The sequence below is a fragment of the Desmodus rotundus genome, chromosome 2, assembly GCF_022682495.2.
Source record: "Desmodus rotundus isolate HL8 chromosome 2, HLdesRot8A.1, whole genome shotgun sequence".
Taxonomy (NCBI): Eukaryota; Metazoa; Chordata; class Mammalia; order Chiroptera; family Phyllostomidae; genus Desmodus; species Desmodus rotundus.
Window position 1 is genome coordinate 170,367,848 of NC_071388.1, and position 26,646 is coordinate 170,394,493.

Below are 26,646 nucleotides of genomic sequence, written 5' to 3' on the forward strand. Positions count from 1 at the left end.
CAAGGACTAGAATCAGTATGAGAGACATTAGCTAAAACTACAACATTTGAATTTCTGTAAATTATATATCTATTGGAAATTGGAATGATTTAGGGAAATTATGTTTGACTTTTACAGAGAAAACAAAAATAGCTCAAATTGCATATGAGAAAATAAATATGAATAATTATGTTAATAGGTGTACAACATAGACCTGTTTTTCTTCTTCATGGCCAGGCGTGTCGTGTCGTTCATTGGAGGGCAGCGTCTCCTCAGCATGTGTGGGAACCAAAGATAGATTTTGTGATTCTCAGTCAGGGCTGCTTGTTAACTCTCTGCCTTTTCAAGAGACACAGCTGTGAACATATTTAAATCACTTGTTCTTTTAATACCTTGAGTATTGCACAATCTATGCATTCCTAGTTATTATACATTCAGACAGATATAGACACTATTAATATTGTGTTCATTGGAGTTTCATCATAAATGGCATATAGTATGTAACTAAGAGATTCAGTGACTGAGTAGAGAAAATGTTGTTTTAATAAGATTAAAATCAGCAGGCTTCATCCTGAATTAGTATGTTAGAATGAATTTTTCCATAGATCTCAGAGTTGTCTCTGTAAGAGCAGAGAAAATGATAATGATGTTTTATTCCAAAGAGAGGATGGATTTTCCTGTGTTCTTTGCTTCAAAAAATATTTAATGAGTTTCCTCCTGTGTGGTAGGTACTGTTTAGGCACAGAGGGTCAAGTGGTGAGCCAGACAGAAAGTGTTTCTGCCCTGTAGACTCCATGCACGTGGCTGGATGAATTGGAACAGGACTGAAGTTGCTAACTATTATGGATTTCGTTCTAAAACAGCAGAAATGAAGAGATTATTTTTCTCATGTTATGGAGATGGCATTTAATAAACCAGTCTACCTTTCCTGGGGTGGGGTTCAGTCTGATTTTTGTATAGTTGGCTAGATTTCTTGTTCCCCTAATTATTTAATATTGTGAAGAGAAAGGAACTCACCCCATTGAGGCCGCTTCATAAAGGTATCCAAATAATTTGGTATAGAAAAAAAAATCAACTGAACCAATCATTTTTTATTATTAAGGTAAAAATATTTAATTACTGCAGTTGATTTTTCAAGTTTTCATGAATTTGGTTGAGAAACAGCCCTTGATTTTATTATTCCACTTATTTAACATTGATTTCTTTAGTGAATTAAGACATTCTATATTTAGAAATTTGTGCTTATTAGCAGAGAACAATTTTAGGTACTAAGCTGTATAGAAATAATTAAAAATAATACCAAATTTCTGATGTAGTATTACGAAGAAGAGTTATTTAAGGCTAATAATTAGAAATACTAATATTTAATGCTATTTCTTTCATGCAAGTGCCATCCATCATCTGTTTCACAAAGTTCCCATAAGAAAGTTATTTTTTATATATATATATGTGTATATATATTTTTTTCCAGGTCAGCTCATATCAGATCAAGTGGCAGAAATTGTATCCAAATATGACCCCAAAGTTTATAGCATCACCTATAACAACCAGTTAGCAACTCGGACCGCACAAGCTGTTTTTGATGACAGTTATTTGGGTAGGTAACGCCCAAATATGGGTTCATTTTCTGGAGTGGGGGTGGATTTGTCCTGTATTTGCTGCTTTAAGTAGAAAAATCTTTTATGTAAAGTAGATTAAGGGTTTTTTCCTTAAATATAAGGGACATATAACTTCAAATTGTTAATGAGTACTTAGGTTATATCATATTTCAGTAGCTGAAATGTAAGAGCATGATTATTTGTACTATGATGATAGTAATAGATATAATAGGTAACCTTTAAGATATGCTTGCTGTATTCTGGGTATTGTACTCAGTACTTTTCAGTACTATTAACTTATTTACAGTTATTATTCCCATTTTCCATAAAGAAGCTCAGGCAGAGAGGCAGAATAACTTGCCTGAAGTCACTCCCTTACAACTCTTGTTGGTTGGTTTGTTTTACTCACTACAACCTGCTGGTTTTTGAGATTCAAACCCAGACACTCCCCATGGACTTCTGTTGTTGACTATATTAAACTGTGGTTTTGTTCTTTAGGGTTTATTAACTCTTGTTCTCTTTTTACATTTCTCTTATTCATTAAACCAAGTACTACTACTTCTACTTGACAGAAGTAGTACTTTGCTGATTGAGAAAATCTTTTTAAATAACTCCTTTGTAAAATTGATAAACATTATTTTTCTGACAGAGCTATACTCTTTGAGCACTTAGCTCAGTTATTTTCTTGGAGACACGTTTATCACACACACGTGAATATAGTGCCCCTTGGGGACAGAATTAGAGGGATTCTGTGCAGGTAACCTCAAAGACAGCGGAGTCAGTGAGCGTGCCGAAGCTACCTGGTCTGGCCCTGACGGTGTTGCACCTTTGCTTCCCTGCTTAGGTTACTCCGTGGCTGTCGGCGATTTCAATGGTGATGGCATAGACGGTATGATGTGCTTGAACTATATTTAATCCTTTTCTAAAAATTTAGTCTAAGCTTTTGAAACTAGTGGCATTGAAAATTTCAGGAGTTAGGAGTTGTCAAACCATTGTTACGGAATGTAACAGGAGAAATGAGGGAGCCATCCCTGCACGGACACGAGCTGGGTCTGCCTTACACTTCCTCCTCAGTAGTGGCTGAAAGTGAGCAGTGCTGGGGGCCTCAGGCGCTTCCCCACCTGCTCTTTTCTCAGCCCTTTCAGTTGTATCTTTAGTGCCTTCCTCCTGGCTTCTGCAGACTGGGTCCTCCTGGAGAGACTTCGTTTCTGTACCCCACCCTTTCTCTGCCCATCATCCCTCAGAGCTCAATCCGGAAATCATAGACTTGACCTGATGTTAATCACATTTCTGTGTAACTGCCACCTCTACCCTATTTCATTTGCTCTGTATTGGTTTCCATTGCTGTCAATACAGCTTTTCCTTCTTAGATCAGTCGATCTTACCTGTTCTTTTTAACCAGATTAGAAATGCCTTGAGGGCCCTCTCGAATCTTTCTGTTTTGTACACATTTGACTTTGTGGTTAAAAATGTACTGTGGTTATTATGGAATACTAATTGTAAAAAATCTTTTACTACTTATCTTTTGAAATAAAACTTAAATCTTTCTGACTATCCCCTTTCTTCTGCAATTTCCAATATTGGTCTTAGAAATGAGTAATTTTAAAATCCATGGAGCGCCCTGGCTGGTGCGGCTTGGTTGGTTAGAGTGTCGTTTGCAAGTGAAAGCTTGCAGGTTCGATTCCTGGTCAGGCACATACCTAGGCTGCAGTCTCATCCCCCGTCCAGTCACGTACAGAGGGCAGCCAGTCTGTGTCTCTCTCTCTCCCTTCCTCTCTCTTTCTAAAAAGCTATGGAAAAATGTCCTTAGGTGAGGATTGAATTCTTTTTTTTCAAGTGAGTAATTAAGTTTTTTTCTTTTCAGACTTTGTTTCAGGAGTTCCAAGAGCAGCGAGGACTTTAGGAATGGTAGGAGAGTTAAAAAGTGTTTTTTTAAAAAATCTCTGGGTTATCTTATATTTTCCTATGTTTCATATAGTTTTGTTTTTCCTGCACAGGTTTATATTTATGATGGGAAAAACATGTCATCCTTACACAATTTTACTGGTGAGCAGGTATGCTTTTAAAATGATTTTTTCACTTAACATCTTAATATCAGCATTTCCTAATGTCTTAGAATTTTTTTTGGCAATATCCTAATGGTTTAATATTCAATGTATAATAAATATTGGCTCAATATTCAATATTACAGATATAAAATAGGCTTGAAATATTTCATATTTGTTTTAACCAAAGTAATTTGCTTAAGCAAATACTTTTATAATTGCATATTATGGGTTTTTTTTTTTAAAAAAAAGGAAATACAAAATCAAATCACTTACACACAAAGCCAAAAACTTCCTTTCTCTTTGCTGATGACATTCACTTCTCCTTTAAGGAACAATCTAAGGCTTTTCATTGTATTAGATGCAATTTTATTAAGTAAGTTAATAATGATAAAGGAAAAGTAATTAGTACCAGAGGAAAAACACTTCTAGTTTCCAGATCGGGGGTTCAAGTGCACTTCCTGTTCAGTTGAGATGGTGGGGCTTTGCAAGAGCATTGATAGGATGAGGAACTAGACCCAAGGTCGCCAGAAACCTCTTCCCGTTTGTGGGGCAGCCAGGGTGGATGCACAGAGTTGTGTTATGGGGGTAGGTGTGGGTATCTCTCTGTGCTGTTGTGACTTCTTTAGCTTAAGGAGCGTCGCCTGCAGGCAGTCCCAGATCCTCCTCAGCTGCGTGTGGGGGAAGCTTGGGCTTTGCTTTAGGACCATTAGGACAGTACCTGGACTCTCCATACTCAGTATTGCTGCCCTGGACACGGGGTTTACCACTGTAAATCCCATGTCTCCCGTGTAAATACAAGGATGCTGGTAACTTCCTCATGAGGCTGTGGTGAGAACCAAATGAAAGCATGTCAGTCATAGCGCCCAGGACAAAACTTGTCTCGGTAAATGGCATCCTTCCTTTGTACTTTCAGGCCACACACCCTGAGAGAATAAGGCTCAAGCATAGTATTCTGTTAAATTTCAGTCATCACATCAACATGGTACCCCAAATACAATACACTTTATTTTTCATGTTCTTATCTTGTACTGGAATACAGAATGTGTCTTTCATTTTCTCTATTACACTGTATCAACCCAAAATAGGTAATGTAGGAATCCCCCTAATCATGCCTTCCTGGCCTCTCTGCTAGTCAAATTTTGAAAGTTTTGCTAACTTACTCTTTTGGATTAGTTCATCTTTAATTTGTCATCTCTCCTAGTTTTGCTTTGCATGGTGGGTTCTCTTTAGAACTTTCCTTTTCCCCACGTGTTTCCAGCCAGGCTGCTCTGTCTGTGATGAGCGGACCAGCAGTCTGCCGTGGTGGGGAGAGGACATTCCTTCTCCCTCTGCGTAAGAAGCCCAGGATAAACCCAGGCACATTCGTACTGTGTGTAATTCAAAAGCAAAACCACTGGCATGTAATCAATTGAAACGCGAGACAAAGATGAGTTCTATTCCCTATCTTTCCAAATAGTAATTTCTTTGAAGTTGAAAGAGTTTCATAGAGGGAGAGCTTATTATGACCTACGGGTCATTATTATCTATTACCTATACTGCATAGACATCCATTTATAGCTTCTCGGATTCAGGGAAAACGTTTGTCTGTGACTGAATGTCTTTCTGACAGTATGTCTGCGTCTGGTGTGTTCTGGATAGTGGAGAAGAAGGGACCTAGTAGGTCAGGTCTGGGAAGGAGCGCTGACTTACTTGGACTTAAATGGTATGTTTAGGCCACTGAAATGACATGCATGGGTATGTCTTGCTCATAAATCTAGGAAAATAAGCCTTATTAACTGATTGTCATTGTGTTGGTAGGATAAACAAAAGAGAAGACATTTAGACTTAAGTACTATATGCAGAGAAAAAAAACCCTTTTTACTTGATAAATAAATATACTACAAATATCAATAGTTAAACTGGTTGGAAGAAACATAGACATTTCTTTTTCTTCTTCTTATCCAGATGGCTGCATATTTTGGATTTTCTGTCGCTGCCACTGACGTTAATGGAGATGAGTAAGTTTTAAAAAATGTTTCCAGGAAGTTTTCCTCTCGTGTTTGTGAACACTTTGCTAAAACTAAACATTTCTTCTTCCGTTTCTCTGTCCCTTTCCTGCTAATTTTTCAATTCAGGGAACCAATTTGAAGCAACCTTACCATGAAATCTAGAAAACCTCTATGTTTTCCATAATTTCTTTCAATAGCTTTGATAATAATGAAGGAATGAAGTACTTTTGTGAATTATGCATAGTTTTGAAAGAGTTGAAGGAATGTTCAAATTCGAAGTGATCATTTTATGCTTCAGTTTGGCTATGGGAGGTGTGGAAAGAGGGAGTGGAATTTTAATAAGGAAGGGATCATTAACAGTCAGATGGAATGTGATCTGGCTGTCATGCAAACGGTTCCGTTCTGTTAGCTATGCAGATGTGTTCATTGGCGCACCTCTATTCATGGATCGTGGCTCAGACGGCAAACTCCAAGAGGTGGGACAGGTCTCAGTGTCTCTGCAAAGAGCCTCGGGGGACTTCCAGACGACCAAGCTGAATGGGTTTGAAGTCTTTGCAAGGTTCGGCAGTGCCATAGCACCTTTGGGAGACCTGGACCAGGACGGCTTTAATGGTAAGACCAAAGTCCAGCAGCTGTGGGTCCCCGATTTTCTGTGTCCACTTGGAAAAGTCCTGTACTCCCATGAGCAAACCTCCTTCCTGGAGAGAATTTAAGTGACGGTTAGTGACACACTAGGTTAAATGTCAAGTTGCTCTTCTTCATTAAAAATAAGAACAAAACTTAAAAAAGTTGATTCTCATGAGTTATTCAAGCAGCTTCAAAATTAAGTGTTAGCATAGTTGATTTCTGAAAGGAACTTGCTTTGGCTTGGAGCCCCATTGAGCTGGCGATTTTGTCTCCTGCTTGGTGACAGTGCCCTCTGCTGTCCATTTGGGTACCAGTGTGAAGTAAGCTCCCAGGCACACTGTTCTGTCCGGCCAGTGCTGCCTGTAAAGTGTACTTCAAGCTATAATTTTGTTGTGACTGTCCAAAATGTTTTGAAAGAGGTTATGTCTCCCTTCATGAGGGCAAGTAAAAGGAATAAGCTCATGGTTTTATACTAGTGCCATTTAATAATGCAATTAATAGCTGTAGATATTTTTAAAAACCTACGTTGGCTTTGCTGTAGAATGAAATACAGATTACACATTACCAAGATTTAAAAAAAAAAACTATTAAAAACTTTTCTAAAACTCACAGAATAGAGAGTTGAACTGTTAGTTGTGTGTCATCAACAGTATGTAGGGGTGTGCCCACTGAAGTTTAAAGAAAGTTATAAATTAAGAAGAAAACTTCAAAAATACAGAGGACCTATCTCCCAAGAAGTAGCAGAAAAGGAAAACGTCAGTTTGGCCTCAAGACACCACTCCTGCTTCTGGGTTGTGTTTGTCACGCCGTGGAAGTGTCACCTGTAAGATTAACCCCAGAAGTTTTCAATGTTAGGGAAAAACTACTCTAAGGCACATTTTGCTTCCTAAAATAGAGTCTTAATTTTTTACTATCATGAGAACATAACATCTATCAAGTGGAACTCTGGTATATAAAGTTCAAAGTAGAACTTGGAAAGAACACTGTAGAACACACCAAATCACTACTTTTTGATAACAAAACTACCTAGAAAACATAGCGCTGGCTGTGAGGTGGTATCTCGAATGAAGTGGGTTGTTTGCTATCACCCGGCGTCTGTCTCCAGGTGTTCCGGGAGAGCCAGGGCACCTTTGCCATCGAGTGAATGTCCCCGCCACTTGACACAGATTTTCCTTAATGTAACGGTCTGGCCAAAACCTCATCCTGCTGTCTCTGTTTTTATTGAAATGTATCATCTGTGAGCACAACAGTTAAAAATAGCTAAAAAATATTGAAGGTTAACAACTATTTTACAGAGAGGTTTTACTTCTAGAGCTGGATACCACAGAGCATCCATTTTCGGCCCTTGTCATCTCCATGGCACATAGAAACTAAAATTCTGTGACACACCAAAAACACGTGTTTTGTGCTGACCTGACCAAAAAATAGGTTAATTTTTACCCATTCCCACAGGATGGGTATTGTTGCGTTGGCTGTTGTCCTTTTTTTTCATTTGGCAAAGGACAGGAGGTCGGTGCCCTGGCTCGGTGATCAGGTAGTGCGTGTTTGAGAAAGTCTTGTGGTGCTGCAGCTGGAAATCGCTGCCGTGGAGGAGGATTTTGTTCTCCCAAGGTTCCTTCTGGGGTCTTATTGTCCCAAATAGGAGATTGTAGATGGTAATGTCTTTAGTGCAGAATTATCTGAGCTGTGTTTACGTCAGTACCTACATTTATGTTTTGTATGTAGCTATAGTTTATACATATAAAATGAACTGTCACTTATAACCTGGATCTTTTCATTTTTCCAACCTGATGATATTGACCCTTTGTATTCCTGTATTCCTCCCTTTCCACCTGCACCTACCAGGGAAACCCCAGGTGTATCAGCAAGAGGGATACTGAAAACAAAACAAGAAAGTTAGGTTCCACGGTGATGTGCAGTTTCTCTCAATACCCCTCCAGAAAGGCAGAATGAAAGAAAGAAAAAAAAAACCCACAGAAAAGAGCAGCTTAAAAGATCAAAGAGAGAAACTGGTTGCACGAAAAAGCAGGACTCTCCTCCAGTCTAGACAGATGCTGGCCAGGAGAGAAGATGATTAGAATGTATAAAATAGGGAGAGTCTTGGAAAAGTCAGAGATCATTTTTATTGGAACAATATTTTAACACTAGAGCCATCTTCTGTTGGGAAATGATATTTTAATAACTACTTTCTTAATGCTTATGTCAATTTCAGAGTTATGCTCATCTTTTGAAACTTGAACAAGGATAATGTAGATATTATTTACATAATTCAATACCACTTTTTTAAGGATAAAAGATTCTTAGTTGGTGCTAACTGCAGGCCAACAACTGTTCTAGGTGCCAAAAACGAGAGGATGAAGTAGAGCCCATCCCTGTCCTTAGGGAGTTTAGCATCAATATGGGCAACTTTTATGTAAATGAGTAAATACTAGAGTGTGATCACCACAGTGTTGGGGATATTCCTGGGCATAACGGTCGTATACAGAAGATGAATGAACAGGTTGTCTTTGTTGTCTCAGGATGCTGCACTGAGGAGGCTGAAAACGTTTGGGGGTATTAAGTAAACTGAGGCAGTTTGGAAGGGCTGGTGCATAAAGACTGTCACAGGCAATATGGACACGTCTTGCTCTCATGAAACGTTTTTGTGGAAGAGCCATCGAGTAAACACACAGTGGAGAAATTCAGGTAGTGAAAAGGCTGAGGGTTTAGAACAACAAAAGGGCAAGGTAATATGAAAGAGAGGGTGGTTGAGAGGCGAGAATGCAGTGCTTCTTAGTGTGGCCAGGGAGGACCTGGCTGGCCAGATGGCATTTGGTCTATGATTTGGACAAATAGAAGGAGCAAAGCTTGGAAGGCTCTGGAGTGAGAGCCGTTAAGGCAGAAAGGAACTGCAAGTATAAACCTAGAGATGGGAACTAGCTTGGTGTGTTTAAGAAAAACGCTAGGATTGGTAGGAAGAGTGAGTGAGGGTTAGAATTGGGTGGGAGTTGCAGGGAGGCAGGATTGAATCGAAAAACCAGGTAGCATGTAAAGCTTTGGGGAATAACTGAAGGACTTTAAGAAGGAAGGTTACCTAACATTGAAGTTTGGCAGCTTGAGAAGAATGGATTATAGGAGCAAGAATAGAAGTGGGAAGCTACTTGGTCTGCTTTCGGGATCCAGACCAAGGATGGTCTAGAGTGGTACCAGCAGAGGGAAGTGGACATATTGGTAAAATATTTTAGAGTTAGGAAAGGTCATAGTGACTATTTGGTGTTTTTTTTCTTTTAAAAGAATTTCAAACTTTTTATGTGTTTATTTCAGTGTCAGTTGAACAAGCTTGTAAATTCATAACTTTCAAATTTCTGAGTCAGATTGACATCTGTTTCAAAAAAAACCCCACACCATGCCCAACTAAACTAGAATGTTGAAAGCTAGAATGAACTTTACAGGAATGTTTTGATACATCACCCTCCCCTCCATTAAAGGATGAGGTATTTGAGGTCCAGAAAGGTTAACCGATTTGTCCAAAGTCAGGCCCAGAATATCTGGCTCCAAATTAATGTAATTTCCATGCAGTTCTACTTGAATTTCCTTCAATTAGATTGTTGCTTTTGTATAAAGAATACGTTACTGAACTATGCAATATTTATCTTGATAAATGGATCTTATAAATATTAAGATCTTCACATAAATAATGATAAGTACTAAGACTTCCTTCTTTCCATCCTTCCTGTCTCCTTCCTTTTCCCTCTCCCCCTTCTTCTCTTTCTTTCTTCTCACCATCTCTTCCCCCATCCATTTTTCCTTTTTCTCTGCAGATATTGCGATTGCTGCTCCCTATGGGGGTGAAGATAAAAAAGGAATTGTGTATATTTTCAATGGAAGATCAACGGGCTTGAATGCCGTGCCATCTCAAATCCTCGAAGGGAAGTGGGCTGCCCAGAGCATGCCGCCAAGCTTTGGCTATGCAATGAAAGGAGCCACAGATATAGACAAAAATGGATATCCAGGTGCTTTCCTAGAAATCTATAGAGCTTCGTAGATTTTTTGGTCCTAGTAGCAAATAATTACTGTGCTCTTGATTTATGTTATAACTTACTTCAGTTCAATATTTCAAGCACAGTGTAAGGCCCTACTGTTGTTTAAGGCGCTGTTCTCATTGCTGCAAGGGATATGAACTAAACACAGCTCTGTTTCCTGGGAGTTTCCAATAAAAAGCACATTCTCTGAGTTCCTTTTATTGTTTTGAGGTCTGTGATGGAATGTCAGAGAAAAATATTGTAGAAGTTATAAACAAAAGCTGAATACTTATTTTAAGTTTTTGAATGTTACCCTTTTTTTTTGATTTTCAGTAATTAACATTTTTGTGGACTTGACTGATCATTGTGATTTTAAAATATTTAATTATCTCAATAAGGCTTGTGAAGAATATAAGCTAGTTCAGCTCACTATTATACCATTTTCTGGGTGAGAAAAGAGACAGAAAGGTAATTCGCCTAACTTTTGCCACTGGTTTGAGCCAGTACAGAAAGTGAGATTGTTTTTCCTGGATCATACATACTTGGAATATTATAATGGACCTAGGATCATAATGGGTCTATTCTTTAAATAAAATGTAGTGTAGAAAATTAGACTACCTTTGCTGTTGAAGCGGTTAATATGAGCTCGATATGCAAGTATGTAGAAGTGCGTTTAGAAATAAGACAGGAAGTTAATTCTTACCTATGTCAGTGTTAATTCAAGAATTTTTTTGAGTAAGTGCAGTAGAATTATAGAACTTTTAGAAAATACTGCAAAACATTTTACAGTCTCAGTGCATTCATCCCCATTTTTTAGCAAAACAGAATGCCTCGTGTACTATTAGCATATTAATTCAATTGACACATCAGAAATGTTTCCTCAAGTTATTTTTCTTCAAAGACTTGAATTTTATATTTTCCATTTTCTTAAATGGCTGTATCATATATTATTTAACCTTATTGTGGGGCATTTATATTCTCATATATAGTTCTGGTACATATATCTGATTATTTCCTTGGAACAGAGTTTTAGAATTGCTGTATCAAAGCTAAGCACTGTTGTGTTTTTTTTAAGTTTGTTGATACACATTGTCAAATCACATTCCCCCTCACTCCAAAGAAGGTTTTTGCAACTTTTTAAAGCACTTACCAGCAGTAAATGAGTGGTCATTTTTGCACATTTGTGCCCATATTAGGTGTCATCTTTTGTTCCTTTGATTTTTGTTTTATTATTTTTTAAGATTTTATTTATTTACTCTTAGAAAAAAGGGGGGAGGGAGGGAGAAAGAGAGGGAGAGAAACATCAGTGTGTGAGGGATACATTGATTGGTTGCCTCTCATGTGCCCCCAAATGGGGACCTGGCCCACAACCCAGGCATATGCCCTGACTGGGAATCCAACCAACAACTTTTCAGTTCTCAGCCTGGCGCTCAGTCCACTGAGCCACACCAGCCAGGCCTTCTGTTCCTTTTAAAGTAACTTTATATGATACATGGAAAACATTGTCTCATTTTATAGTTTTTGATTATTAGTGAGGGTAAGCATTTTGGTTTTTTCGCATATATTTACTTTTGTGAATTTCTTTTTTTACATCTTTTTCTCCTCTGTTTTTATTGGGATATTTTTCTTTCATTAATTCATTTTTTTAAACTTGTGGTAGTGCCTTAAGTATTGCGGATATTAACTCCTTAACTCATACATGGGTGGGGCAAAAGTAGGTTTACAGTTTGTGTGGAAAATAATACAATAATTAGTAAAAAATAATACAAGAATAAACTTGGTGTTTTGTGTGCTCACAACTGTAAACCTACTTTTGCGCATCCCTGTATATTTATTAGTTTGTCACATTTACTTTTTGGGCATACATAAGTTCTTAACTTTGATGTAATACAATCTGCCTGTCTTTATGGTTTTTTCAGGTACTTTTCTACCTAGATAGGGGTCATCAAATTGAGCATGGTTATGCTGTGAGATGGAGCTCTGATTCCTTTATTTCTAACTGTGAATCATTTTTACTTCTTACGTATAAAAACTAATGCATTCGTTTTTTTTTTTGATTTGAGTTCTGTCTCCTGTCATTCTAAATATATGTAATGTGCTTTTTGGTTTTGTTTGTTTTTACATAAAGTAAAGAAAAATTTGTAAAAAGAAGTTTTACAATGAAATTGTAAAACCCACAAGTATCTATCTGTACGGCCTTTCCCTTTGGCGTACATGTGTTTGGGGTTATACTTCCTGTTGTTGCAGAGTTTCACTTAGTATCCATGGGAAAGATTTTTGTCTACCCAAATGAAATACTAGTTTTATGGGAGTGTTTGCCATTGATGAAAGCTTATGTCGAATTTCCATATTTTAGCCTTTTAGAGGTTATCTTAAACAACCTAATGAGGACAGTTTTGAGACTATGTCTAAATATTGTTTGTATTGAAAGTTTTATAGATGGTATGAGAATTAAAAAAATCATCATTATTAACATTTTTTTCTATTCTCTTTTAAGACTTGATTGTAGGAGCTTTTGGTGTAGATAGAGCTGTATTGTACAGGTGAGCATGTTTCCATATCCTGTACTATGGTGAATTACTTGAAAGTTTTATAGTTGAGTACCAGTATTTGAATTTTAGTTTAATTTTCTTGAAGTAATGGTAAAATATTTTTGTTCTTTAGATTTAAGATTTATTGCAGGCAAATAGTATTTATACAAGGAGACCCCAAAGTAGAGAAAGTTGTAATTTTTTATTTCAAAAGCATTTAGAAATTCCATCTTTGTTTCTGAAATTATGTCTAGAGATATTCTCCTACATTTTAAATTTCTCCTAAAAAATTATAGTTTACATTTTCCTCTGAGAGATAAGAAATTAACGTGGTGTTTGTGCCACCGCGTCCTGTGACTGCAAAGGCAGTAATGACTTTTTTTAGTTCATCAATTGCTCATGCTTAAGAATATCATCTGACATCTCACATAGATTCAGTGTTTACTCTCCTACGGGCCATGTTCACACCTGGGAGGAAGGCTGACATAGAACCTGTGTAATGGAGTTGATGATGGGTCAACTAGATGGGGGCTCTCAGGATGGCGTGTTTCCGTACAGATGCCAGGGTTTACTGTGATTGGACAGGCATACTCTCCTGAGCCTAGTGTATTTTTAAAGTTGTGCAACTGAACTTTGGAAAAGTATTTTAATTTATTGTTTCAGTTTTTCAGTGGCCATTAACAAAGTAATCCATGCATGTAGTAAGTGTTCAAATAATGTAAAAAGGGCACACAATGAAAATCTCTTCTCATACTAGTTATTAGTTTATTAGCATATCCTAGTAGAAATGTTCTATGCGTTAAAAAATTGTGTGTGCATCCTTTGTACATTGTGGGTTTTTTCCCTGTGACACCACGATTGTATCTTGGATCTATCTTAGAGACCGGCCTGAACAGCACAGGTGGATTTGTGGATGTACGGCACTCACTTTGGCCTCTCTACTGCCTTGTATTGGGTGCTTGTCCCATGACGCGTTTAACCATTCTGCTTTGATGGACAGAGTTCAGATAGTTTGACTAATTGTCCCAATTTGCTCGGAACCGAGGAATTTAACAGGTCATGGGACTTTTCAGTGCTAAAATCAGGGCAGTCCTGGGCACACTGGGACAGTTGGTCATTCTGAGTTTAAGTTGTTTCTTTTCTTTTTGCGTTTGTAAACAATACTTCAGTAAACATTGTACTAAGTATGCAGTGAATGTGAACCTAAAAGGCCTAGATCAATGTAACTTTTTAAAATAACTTTTTAATTTTTCTTTCCTTATTTCCTCTCTCTCTTCCTTTCTTCCTTCCACCCTTTCTCTCCTCTCTTCCCTCCCTCCTTCCTCCCCTCCCCTCCTCTTCACTCTGCTTTCCCTTCCCCTTCTGTCCCCTTCTCCTTTTCTCCCTCTTCCTTTTCCTCCCTCTCTCTCTTTCAAACACACACTCTCTCTCTTTCTCTCTCACAGAGCCAGACCGGTTATCACTGTAAATGCCGGCCTTGAAGTGTACCCTAGCATTTTAAATCAAGACAATAAAACCTGCCCACTGCCTGGGACAGATCTGAAAGTTTCCTGGTAAGAGTATTAGTTTAATGATAGTTACTATTTTGATTATTGGTTCAGTTATTACAAACTATAGAAATGATCCCTGAAAGTATAGTCTTCATTATTCGCTCAGTTATTACAAAAACAGTTAAAAATGAAGGTGGGGGACTGAAATATTGCTAAAGTAGTTTCTATGGGTGTATTCTGTTTTCATGTCATAGATTAAATTACAGAAATATCGTTCCAAAGAAGATACGAAGAAAACTTTACAAATATGCTAAAAACCAGTGTAAAGTTTTTAAAAATGATACATACTCATTGAATAATTAAAAAAGAAGGAAAAGCTAATAAGATCTCAGAAGTCATTTATATTTAATTCTAAAAAGGCCCATGAACAGTTTAAGTTTTAATAGATACGATCTTTTTCACATTTAACATATGTGAGTAGCTGTATGAAAAATATTATTTTGCTCTAATATACCAGTTTTCTAGTTGTTCCTTTACTAGTTTCTAAATAAAAAGTATTTTTTTGTAAATTTAATGTGTGAATTCCTCTACAGTCCAGTGTTTCTCAGGTCTCTGTTATTTTTATACTATTCTTGCTATATTGTATGAGTTCGCTGTATTTTCGTTCTACCTATATTTATAATTTTCTTACGATGTTTTTCTTTAAATTGACCTATGTTTTGCTTTAAAACATTTTAAAATAGAGAAACAAGTATCTTTCTCATACATGTCAAAACAAATATAACCTTAGCAATGAAAGGTCCTGACCCACACACTGTGAATCACCATGAGCAGCCCGCTTTGGGAAACAGTGTTCAAGTCCCTGGCACACGGAAAAGTAGAGAACTTACAGATGAAAGTAGGACTGGAAGCTGGGAGAATTTTGTTTCAAAAGAGCTAATGAAAAAATATTTTTCCTGATTTTGGTTTTGAATTAGTAGTACAGTTATTAAAATCATTTTTCAAAAATTTTATTTCTTTCATTTGATTGCATTAAAAATGCTGTAATATTTACTTTTTATTCCTACTCATTGGTAGTAAAGTTGTCTTCAAGATTTTTGACTTTTAAGATTTTCTGCCTTTCTTACCTTCACTCATCCTAGCAAGTTCCTGTGAAGGTGCTGATAATATGCTTATAATTATGCCAATAATTTGAAGGCTTTCGATATACTGAAGCAGTATCTCTTATATGTTTGCGATGACGACACATAGTACAAAATACATTTTGCATTATAATCCACTGTATGCATGTATATAATCGAAAGAAAAGTTTCATGAAATCTTAGCTTTGGTACTTGAGTAAATTTTATTTATGTAATTAGTTTTTTTATTTTGCTGGACATACCCTGTTAAACTGATTCCAGGACTCATGAGTAAATTGTGAAAAACACTGTCCTACCGGAGTTTGCTGGTTAAAGGAAGCTTCGGTGGGGCTTTTTATTAAATGTGACATTATTTAAATGTGGACTGTCATGTCCCTCACTGAGATTAACAGCTTCTATAAACTCGAGAGGAAGTTCGGAAGTTCTTTTGTTTTCACCCTCATCGAGGTCCCGTGAAAGATAAGATTATTCGGTATAGTTTCATGTTATAAATATAGTATAAAGACATGGAGAAATAGATAGTTTCACAGTATAAGCTGTATGAGAAATGTGAGATTTTTGTGATGTTAAAAATGTCTAAACTGAATTATAGGATTTGTATTTTCTTTTTCTACAGTTTTAACGTCAGGTTCTGCTTAAAGGCAGATGGCAAAGGAGCACTTCCCACAAAACTCAGTAAGTGTTCTGTGGAAAAACTGTTATTTTGGTGATGCTGCATACACGGCACTTAAAAATGTTTTAGGATATTTGAATAGTCATTCAAATTGTTGTTAATACTGCTTTTTTTTGAATGTTTACATTTAAAGCCATTTAATATTATAACATAATTACTTTCTTGGAAACTCTTAACCCAATTCAGAAATAATACATTTACTTACTGACATTGTGAACAAAACAGCCCACTGAATTGTAAATATGTTTACAAAGTTGGGCAGTTACCAGTGTGAGAAAAATGAGCTTGAGGGGAATGAGTGTCACTGTTTATAAGTAGATGATCTACTGAGAACTTTATATTTTGTGTCTTAGAGAAGTCCCCAATCTCTGGAAGAGAGAGGGTTTAGAAATAGAAGAAGGAGAAAAAGTTTTGGCACTAAGTTTAACCCAGATAGCAAGCTCAGACTCTTCATTTCCAAAATATGGTTTATGTGGTCCTGAGAGCAAGGCGGGGGAGTTAAGTAATTGTTGCCAAGACTGTCTGTATGTTAGTGGCAAGTGCTAAGGTGTAATAATAGCAGGGGAAGAGGACTGAGTCTTTTGTGTGTGTGTTTCTGTGTGAAAGTTCATGTAGGGTGGCAAGGAAAGGAAGGAGCTAGGGGATGTTTAGAGGAGCATTTTACATAGAGGAAACGGCAATTTCAAGAGGCCAGAAGTAAGAGCATGCTTTCTGTGTTTGAGAAACAGCAAGGAGGGCATTGTGGGTGGGTGGAACAGAACTAGAAGCAAAGTAATCCTGGGTTTTCACCCAAATTTGACATGAAGTTCAACATTTAGGGAAACTTAAAAGATTTGTCAGTTTAAAGATCTTTACTCTTACCTCTTTGGAAGAAACTACTTAAAGACCTGGATCTTAGAAGCAGTGAGCCTGACAACTGTGCTTCAGACTATTGGCAGCACATGCATTTTAAGGCGATTCTAGACCCAGACAACTATATTTGGTCACTTGCTTCATCAGGGACATACTCTGTCACACTGTGATACGGTAGCTGTTCATTCATTGTGTTGAATATAGTGGTATGCATGCATATTAGTAAATATTTCTTGGTCCCAATCATCAAGAGTCCTGCTACTTGCATTGATGGCTCAAGTCTCAGTTTACATATATTTCATGCTCTGAGCTTCCTCCTCTTCGCTTAATAATTTAATACAGAAATTTCTCCTCTATCTTATAGTTTTACTACCGTCACTATCTGTTGTCTGAATTAATACATTACTTTGGAGACAGTTGGATTAATTAATTACTAAACATTTATTCAGAATTAATATGTTGTGTTCCCATGACAATGTATAGACATCCTTAATGAATTAGGAGCCAATTACATAAAGGAATAAAAACCTCTGTTTATATGGAAACTCATGATATCTAGGACAGATAGGTGTCCATAAAGATTATCATGGTTATAAATCCTTTGGTTTGTATAGATTTCCAGGTGGAACTTCTTTTGGATAAACTCAAGCAAAAAGGAGCAATTCGACGAGCACTGTTTCTCCATAACAGGTCCCCGGGCCACTCCAAGAACATGACCATTTCCCGGGGGGGCCAGATGCAGTGTGAGGAGCTGATAGCCTATCTGCGGGTAAGAGCTATTTCTCTGCTCCATTGTGTTGTCTTTTTACTTACTGTTTTTTCTTTGTAGCTAGATGGTTTCCACATTCTATACGTTTTCAGGTATTAAACCAATAGGAAAGCACATAAAAATAATCTTGAGGAAGTGTGGCTTTTTAAAATGTCAGGCCTGAGTAATGGACTTCTATTCCTGGTAGACAGATAGTTCAAATAGTCTTCCCAGGATAGTGCTACTGAATACCTTAGGACAAATGTATTTCTTAAAAACGGCAGTGCTCTCAAGACAGTACAAGAAATTTCTAGGGTCCCCAAAATGAACAACCAATTAAAAAACTTCGTTGGCTAAATCGTACTTGTGAGTTGTAAGCAAACGTGTCATCCAGGCTTACTGGTGTGGGGTGGAACCAGGGCAGAGGGTGAGCGGTAATTGCAGACACCGGCATGGGGGTTCAGACTTGCCTGGGGCCTTCTGCCAGCCAGGGGTCCGAGCCTCCTGCTTTAAGTCTGCACACTTGCACAAGGCTAAAGTGTTTCAAGAATGAATGTACAACTTTCTCCTTGCTGGGGTGGGATGGAGGGATGGGGAGAAAAGGCATACAACTGTAATTGAATAACAATAAAAATTTAAAAAAGAAAAAAAAAAAGAAAAACTAATAGGAAGTGGGGGTGGGAGAGGGGAGCGCAGAGAGGGAACCAGAGGTGTGCGGCTCAGGCAAGGGGAAAAAAAAAAAAAAAAAAAAGAATGAATGTGCAACTTGACTTCAGCAAAATTAAATGCAGAGCCTCTCTGTAACACTCTAGTATGTAACACCCTAGTAACAATTATTTCTACAGGTTAAGTTAAATTAAATTTATTTTTTAAAAATGCTAAAAAAAAAAAAAGAAAAGAAGGGTGCTTTCAGAATATATATTTACATAAACTGCTTTTATTGTCTCCAGAAAGAAAAATGGAGCCAACTCTGAACTGTATATTCAGTTGTGTTGAAAACTATATTATATTCCCTTTTACTCAGACTTGCTTTCTGTCTTAACATAAACAATTGAGATAATAATAAAAATACCAGATCTGAGAAAAAAAATGCTAAATACAAGCTATTAGAAAAACCAACAAACAGATATTAAACTTCAGAGGCTTGAGATGCTGGAATTATCGGTTACAGAATATAAATTTGTGTAAAATGTTTAAAACAATCAATGATGAAAGTTCTAAAAAAAAAAAAAAAGACCAAAATATTAGGAAGGATTTAGAAGATGCATCATTAATAGGCTTGATTTAACAGACCTACATGGAACTTGGCATCCAGCAATTAGAAACTATAAAAATTGATCATTTATAGGTCATAAAGAGGTTTAAACAAATTTCAAAAAGTTGGTATCATAGAAAACATGCTATTTGATCACAGTGCAGTTTTTAGAAATCAATAACAAAAATTTAAATTGGGAAGCAGGAACTGTGATTTTAAATAACGTGGATCAATGAAGAGATCATAATGGAAATTTACTTAGAAGTGAACCATAGTGAAAACACTGTATATCAATATGTGTGGGGATCCAAGATGGTCGCAGAGTAGGTGGATATTACACTCACCTTTTCCCAGGACTAAACTGGGATTACAACTAAAGTACAGAGCAAGCAACCTGAATAACCAACTGAAGATTAGCTAAAGAGAGTCCTTTTTTCTTTTTTATTGAGTTTATTGGAGGTGATGTTGGGTAATAAAATTATACATAGGGATGCACAGTTCTTTAATATATCACCTGTTAATTGTGTGGTGTTTGTTCACCACCACAAGTTGAGAAATGTTAAAACCAAGGATTTACAGGAGAAGCCACCTCAACACTGGTAGGAAGGGTGGAGGCATGAAAAGAGTTGTTCCGCTTTCACAGGCAGCTGAGATTCTAGAGGGATATCTCAGCTTGGGGGTTCCCCCTGAGAAGTGTGGAGTCTCATCCCCAAGCCCGACTTCCTGCCCAGAGCACCAGAGCTGGGAAAGGAACCCACATTATGTCTGGCTGTGAAAATCCTAAGGCACCCTCTTAAAGGATGAACACACAAAAACTAGTTCCAGCCACTCACCCTGGGCTCTGGCAGAGGGAGGGTGGAATGGAATAGAGTTGTGTGAGGGGAGACTGGGGTTTGTGGTTCTGCAGAGAGAGGTGAAGGGACCGCAGTCAGGATCCCTTAGCTGAGTCACTCTCCCACTCAACAGATGCCATGTATCTTCCATGGAGCAATCCCTTCTTTAGGGTTTCAGCCTGGGGGAAATGCAAGAGTCCCATGCTTTGGACTCCTGCAGAGCTTATGCCCTGCTGAGGAGTCAGCTGCCTGGACAGGGGTGTAGAGGTCTGGGCAGACTAAGGGGGTTTCAGTGACTGAGATGAGGCTTTGCGGCAGAGGCCATTTCCCCCACCTTTCCTGTGAAACAGACTGCCACCTTCCCCTCACAGGAGATCTGCTAGCCCCATTCTCCTGACTTTTAGTGGCCCCACCCTTCCAACTCCTGGTGGCTCCATCCTATTGGTTTCTAGGCAGAAGCTGGTACAAACTGAGTTGTATGGCTCTGGGGCAGGGGCCACACCCCTGAGGATAGTGGCCCCTTCCTGGAGGATACATATCCAGAAATGAGCTGCATTTTTATATACCAATAATAAACTATCAGAAAGGAAAACTGAGAAAACAATCTCATTTACAGTTGCACCAAAAAACCCCCCAAAAATCTAGGAATAAATTTAACTGAGTATGTGAAAGACCTATACTCAGAAAATTATAAGACACTGAAGAAAGTAATTGAGGAAGATACAAATAAGTGAAAGCATGTATCATGTTCATGGATAGGAAGAATTAGCATCATTAAAATGTTAATCCATACTACCAAAAGTAATCTATAGATTCAGTGCAATTTCTATCAAGATAAAAATGGATTATTTCATAAAACTAGAACAAATAATCCAAAAATTTGCGTGGAATGACAAAAGACCCTGAAAAGCAACGGCAATGATGAGAAAGAAGAACAAAGTTGGAAGAGTCATGCTGCCTGATACAAAACTAAGCCGTAGCAATCAAAACAGCATGGTACTAGCATAAAAACAAACAGATCAATGGACAGAATAAAGGGCCCAGAAATGAACTTATTCCTTTATAGTGTATTAATATTTGACAAAAGAGCTAAAAACATGTAATGGAATAAGTCTATTCAATAATTGATGTTGGGAAAATAGGACATCTACATACAGAAAAATGAAACTAGATCACCTTCTTACACCATACATAAGAATAAACTCAAAATGGATTAAAGGCTTAAATGTTAGACTTGAAACCATAAAAATCCTAGAAGAAAACATAGGGAGTACAATGTAGGACACGGTATGCATGTGTGTGTGTGTGTGTGTGTATGTATATGTATATGTATGTATATTTGATATATCTCCTCAAGCAAGGGAAACAAGAAAAAAATAAACGTGGCACTACATCAAACTAAGAAGTTTTTGCACAGCAAAGGAAACCATCAACAAAATGAAAAGACAACCCACTGGATAGGAGAACATATTCGCCAATGATACATTTGGTAAGGGGTTAATATCCAAAATTTATAAAGAATTTACGCAACTCAACACCAGAAAAACAAATAATCCAATTAAAAAATGGGCAAAGGACATGAACAGACGCTTCTCCAAATAGGACATACAGATGGCAATAGACATATGAAAAGGTGCTCGACGTCATTAATCATCAGAGAAATGCAAAATGAAACCCCAATGAGGTATCACCTCACAGCTATTAGAATGTCTATCATCAGTAAATCAACAAACAACAAGTGCTGGCGAGGATGTGGAGCAACGGGAACCCTCATGCGCTGTTGGTGGGAATGCAGACTGGTGCAGCCACTGTGGAAAGCAGTATGGAGTTACCTCAAAAAATTAAATGGGACTGCCTTATGACCCAGTGTTCTACTTCTGGGAATATATCTGAAGAAGCCCGAAACACTGATTCAAAAGAATATATGCACCCCTATGCTTATTACAGTGCTATTTACAGTAGCTAAGATTTGGAATAGCCCAAGTACCCATCCGTAGAAGAGTGGATGAAAGAGCTGTGGTAAATTTACAGCTTAGAATACCACGTGACCATAAAGAAAGAAATCTCACCTTTTGGAACAGCATGGATGCACCTGTAGAGTATTATACTAAGTGAAATAAGCCAGTCAAAGAAAGACAAGTACCAAATGATTTCACTCATAATTTGGAATCTAATGAACAAAATAACAAACTTGAAACAGGCTCATAGATACAGAGAACAGACTGACAGTTGTCAGAGAGGAGGGGGCGAGTTGCGTTGAAAAAGAAGAGATTAAGAAAAAACCTGATAGAGACAACAGTATGGTGATTACCAGAGGGAAAGGTGGGGGGAGGTAGAAGAGGATAAAGAGGGGATAAATGGTGACAGAAGGAGACTTGACTTGGGGTGGCGAATTCAGGTATATTATTGATTATACACCTGAAAGCTATATAAATTCATTAACCAATGTCACCCCAATAAACTCAATATATATTTTTAAAAAAGGAAAAAAGTGTGTGGGGTGTCAGTTTACCAGAATGTAAAGGTAAATACATAGACTTAGATGCTATTTAACTGAATTGAAAGATTAAGAAAAAAATTAAAGGAAAAACACTACAAAATTAGCCGTTGAAAACTACAGATAAAAGAGGGAACAAAATTTCACGCCAGTCTTACACAAAGACATAGATGCAAAATTACTAAGCTAATTAAATTCTAATAGTTTACTAAAAAGACAAATATACTAACTTTGATTAATCCTAGGATGGCTTAGCATTAAAAATACAGAAGTGTAACTTAACTTATAAGAAAAACCATGACCATCTTAAGTGGAGAAAAAGCTTTTGATTAAATAACTATTCATGATTTAAGCAGGACAAGTACCTCAAGTTATAATTATGAAGAAATACCATCTTATATTCACACAGAATCTACCAGTGCCTGTCAATTGGTGAAGATGTGAATTAATGAGAATTCTCACACATTGCTGATGGCAGTGTAAATTGTTTTGAAGACTTTGGAAAATAATACGGCATAGACTGACAAACTACTTGTTGCTGTGTAGAGGAAGAAGCATCACAACATTTTTTTTTTTCTAATAGCAGAAACAAAGAGCACTAAACCATCCAAGTAACCTTTGAAGGAGAAAGGGCAAATAAATTTTGGATTTATTATGTGATGAAATATTACTCAATGGTAAAACTTAACCTCAGCTACATGTAACAGCATGGATGAATCTTGGGTATTGAATGGAAGGAAGCAAATCACAAAAGAATATATGATCTCATTTTAAAATAAATAGGAAAAGCAAACAAATGAACACATTGTTTAGAGACATATACACTGTAATAAAACTACTGAAAGTAAGCAAGAGAAGGGCAAACCTAAAATCCAGATTAGTGGTTATGTCAGAGAAGGAAGGCAGATGGTGAAAACAGAAAGTAACTTAAACGATATCAGTAATATAATCAGTATTATATCAGTTATAATACAGAGCGTGCATTTGAGTGCTCATTTTATTTATATGCCCATTGTATTTTTGTGTGAATCAAACACTACATTATAAAACCATAACTTATTAAATGTTCTCAATGAATAATGATAATCTTTCTGGATACTCTCTTCTTACGTATGTAGTTTTACAGAGAGTTTTGGTGGTATTGGATCAAAATGAATAATACAGCTGTTTGTCCAGAGAGTTTGATGTCATAGGTTGATGTCATCATTAATTTGAAGCTTTTTCATTTCTAGGATGAGTCTGAATTTAGGGACAAACTCACTCCAATCACTATTTTTATGGAGTACCGGTTGGATTACAGAACAGCGGCTGACGCAACAGGCTTGCCGCCCGTCCTTAACCAGTTCACTCCCGCCAACGTCAGTCGACAGGTACCATTTCTCACTAATTTTATACTTTCATTTTTGTTATGGTGTTGCAGTTCACATTGTAAAATATCATAAGGGATTGCTTTTATAATGTTGGGATTTTAGTCAAAGAAGTCAGTGGGGAAGGAATCTGGACTTTTAGCTTAGAGATATTTAAAGCCGCTGAGATGTTAGTGATACGGGAAGATGGGTTCACGTAAAACAGTTAAATAATTCAAGGAAAACAACAAAATGCCAATTTATTTATATTGTATTTTACTATTTTATTATTTTGCTAAACAAGTTTCATATCTGCCTTATCTTTGATTTACATTTTAATCATAAAAAATACATATATATGTATAGTACATAAATTATTTTAATAAAACCAAATATATAAAATTCCATAAAAACTATTATAATATTTTAGAAAATTTTATGTCAAACACATGTATTCAAATATTGTGATTATATTTCCTATTTGTTCCTCTTACTACATGTTCATATTTTTAAAATAATATTTTTTCTCATATAGAATGCTTTATGTTAAATTTTGGATGTTATTTCTTCTTTGTCTAACACTCTTGTGTGTAATTTGAGAAAACTATATTTGGTAGAAGTATAAGGCAAATTAAAATACATTTTAAAGTCTTTCACGACTTGTATATTTTAACAATGTATTTTATATTTTATTCTGCAAATAATCAGAATATATGTGCTGCTTTCTATTACCCATTTATATAAAATAGGTATTTATATAAAATATGTATATAATATTTATATATGTATTTTAAACATAGTTATGTGTGAGTTTATATTCTTTACATTTCTTGTTTTTAGTGGATCCAACAGTATTAATAATTTAATAATGAATATCTGAGCCTCTTAGAGTCTGTTATTCAGTTTTATACTTTTTAAAAAGTTAATTGTTTCTTGTACTTTTTACATTATGTATTTTGATTTGGGATCAAATTATTTCCTTTTCAGAGTTTTAGAGTTTTTGAAAATCATTTATCAGTGCTGACATTACATTTGACTAGCCTACTAAGTCCAACCGTCTCTTTAATGCCAATACAGTTTTGTGGCCAGGGCATCGAGTAAGCAAGCTGACTTTTGAAATCCTCTGAGAGAAATACTAACTTGAGTAATATTTGGCTTCCTTTTTTCCTCCTCTTGCTCTTGTTCTTCATTATTTGAATGTTTTTTTTCTTTGAGTCCTTAATTTATTTTAACAATAACATGATTCACCTTTAAGCATTTTTCCTTCTGCATTTGGATCTTTATTATTTACTCTCGCTTCTATGTTAATTACCCACCATTCTTAATACTTACTTCTATTTAAAATGGGACCTTTATTTCACTGGTCACATTACCAACTTGTTGACTGTACTCTCCATAGAGTCCTGCTGTCCAATAGAAGGGTAACAGGAGCCACATTTGTAATTTTAAATTGACTGGTCAGCAACATTTTTTAAAAAGGTAGAAAATTGGCAAAGTTAATATTAATGATGTGTCTGTATTAGTTTGCTAGGACTGTCATAAACAGGGACTACAGACAGAATGTTTGGCTTAAACAAGAAAAATTTATTTTCTCACAGTTCTGGAGGCGTGAAGTCCAAGGTCAAGGTGTTGGCAGGGTTGGTTCCTTTCAAGCCTCTCTCCTTGGCTTGCAGATGGCCACCTTGTCCCTGTGTCTCACACGGTTGTCCCCCTGTGTGTTTGGCTGTGTCTCAGTCTCCTCATAAAGCACCAGTCATATTGGGTCAGGTTCTACCCCGATGATGTGATTTAACTTAAATTACCTTGTTAAAGACCATATCTCCAAATGTAAGTCACATTCAGGGCTTCAACATATGAATTTTGAGGGAACACAAAACACTCCATGACAATATCCAAAATATTATCATTTGACTATGTAATCAATTGAACAGTTATCAGTGAAATATTTTACATTCTTTACACAGTTTTTTTTACTATCTTCAAAGTCCAGGGTGTATTACACGCTTACAGTATGACTAAATTCAAATGCTAAATCTTCATCACAAACATTTTTTCTGTATTTTGAACTCATAATTTGCAGTTGAAAAAGTAGGTTCACATACCCAAGTTGTTCTAAACATACTAAAAGATTTTTAGTAACAGAATCAAGTGTCAGTTTTTTAATTTAAATTTAAATCAGTTAAAGTTTAATAAAGTTTAAAAATTAATTTCTTAGTCACACTAGGCACATTTCAAGTGCTCAAAAGCCACATGTGACTCACTAGTGGCTACTGTACTGTACAGGGTAGCTCTGGATTACGCTTTCTGCGTCCTAATATTTTGGAGTTACAAGTTTCATGCTTTCTGCAGAGAGATTAGCTTGATTTCTCTCACCCTTTATGCATTTATTCATATACGTATTAAGTTCTTACTCTCTGCAAGATGTTAAGTATATGACTGTAGAGATTTAATTCTCTGTAAATGGAAGACATTGCCCTATGCTTTTCCATTTCTGAAACTATCTTTCTTAATAGCATAATACTTTAGCTGCATCAATGTCAGCTAAGTCCTTTTTCTTCAGTGTAGAGTTGCAGTTAGCCAAATACCCTTGTACCACAGTTTATTAATATTTTATACATATTTCTTATTCCAAACTTCACATGGTTATAATTGAGGTTCTTAATAGTTAATGTACTCTCTGCAAAGTCCACACTTTATATTTGAACTAAATTTAGCAGTAATTGTATTTGGTATAGCTTATGGAATCACCACAAAGTTCCTCTACTGGTTCTGCCCCTTAACCCTCTTCTTGAGGTGCACAGAAACTGCTTTCCTTTAGGTTATTGAATTAGTTTACATATATGAGGTCTGTATGGAAGAAGTCCAGCCATTGTTAATATAACTAGAACAGTTTGCACTACATCAGTGTAACCTGGCAGCCAAGGAGAGTGGACTGGAGTGTGCAAGAGTGAACAATGACAACCCTGTACTAGTCAGTGGGCGTGGTAGACACTATTGAGTGAGCATGTGTACTGTGTGGCCCTCATATTTAAAATGAC

General features: G+C 36.6%; 1 protein-coding gene and 1 pseudogene across 2 annotated transcripts in view; one reads left to right on the top strand and one right to left on the bottom strand.

Moving 5' to 3' along the window:
- Positions 1-26,646, top strand: part of ITGAV (integrin subunit alpha V) — an 80,311-nt gene that overhangs the window by 35,675 nt on the left and 17,990 nt on the right. For both annotated transcript variants that reach the window (XM_053918836.2, XM_053918835.2), the window contains exons 7-18: positions 1,451-1,576; positions 2,422-2,466; positions 3,442-3,485; positions 3,575-3,631; positions 5,570-5,622; positions 6,023-6,225; positions 10,041-10,232; positions 12,739-12,784; positions 14,218-14,325; positions 16,021-16,079; positions 17,544-17,698; positions 23,495-23,632. In XM_053918836.2, coding sequence (XP_053774811.1) covers positions 1,451-1,576; positions 2,422-2,466; positions 3,442-3,485; positions 3,575-3,631; positions 5,570-5,622; positions 6,023-6,225; positions 10,041-10,232; positions 12,739-12,784; positions 14,218-14,325; positions 16,021-16,079; positions 17,544-17,698; positions 23,495-23,632 — 1,226 coding nt within the window. The remainder of the gene's footprint in view (positions 1-1,450; positions 1,577-2,421; positions 2,467-3,441; positions 3,486-3,574; positions 3,632-5,569; positions 5,623-6,022; positions 6,226-10,040; positions 10,233-12,738; positions 12,785-14,217; positions 14,326-16,020; positions 16,080-17,543; positions 17,699-23,494; positions 23,633-26,646) is intronic.
- On the bottom strand, positions 14,180-14,414 carry LOC112305845 (small nucleolar RNA U3; annotated as a pseudogene).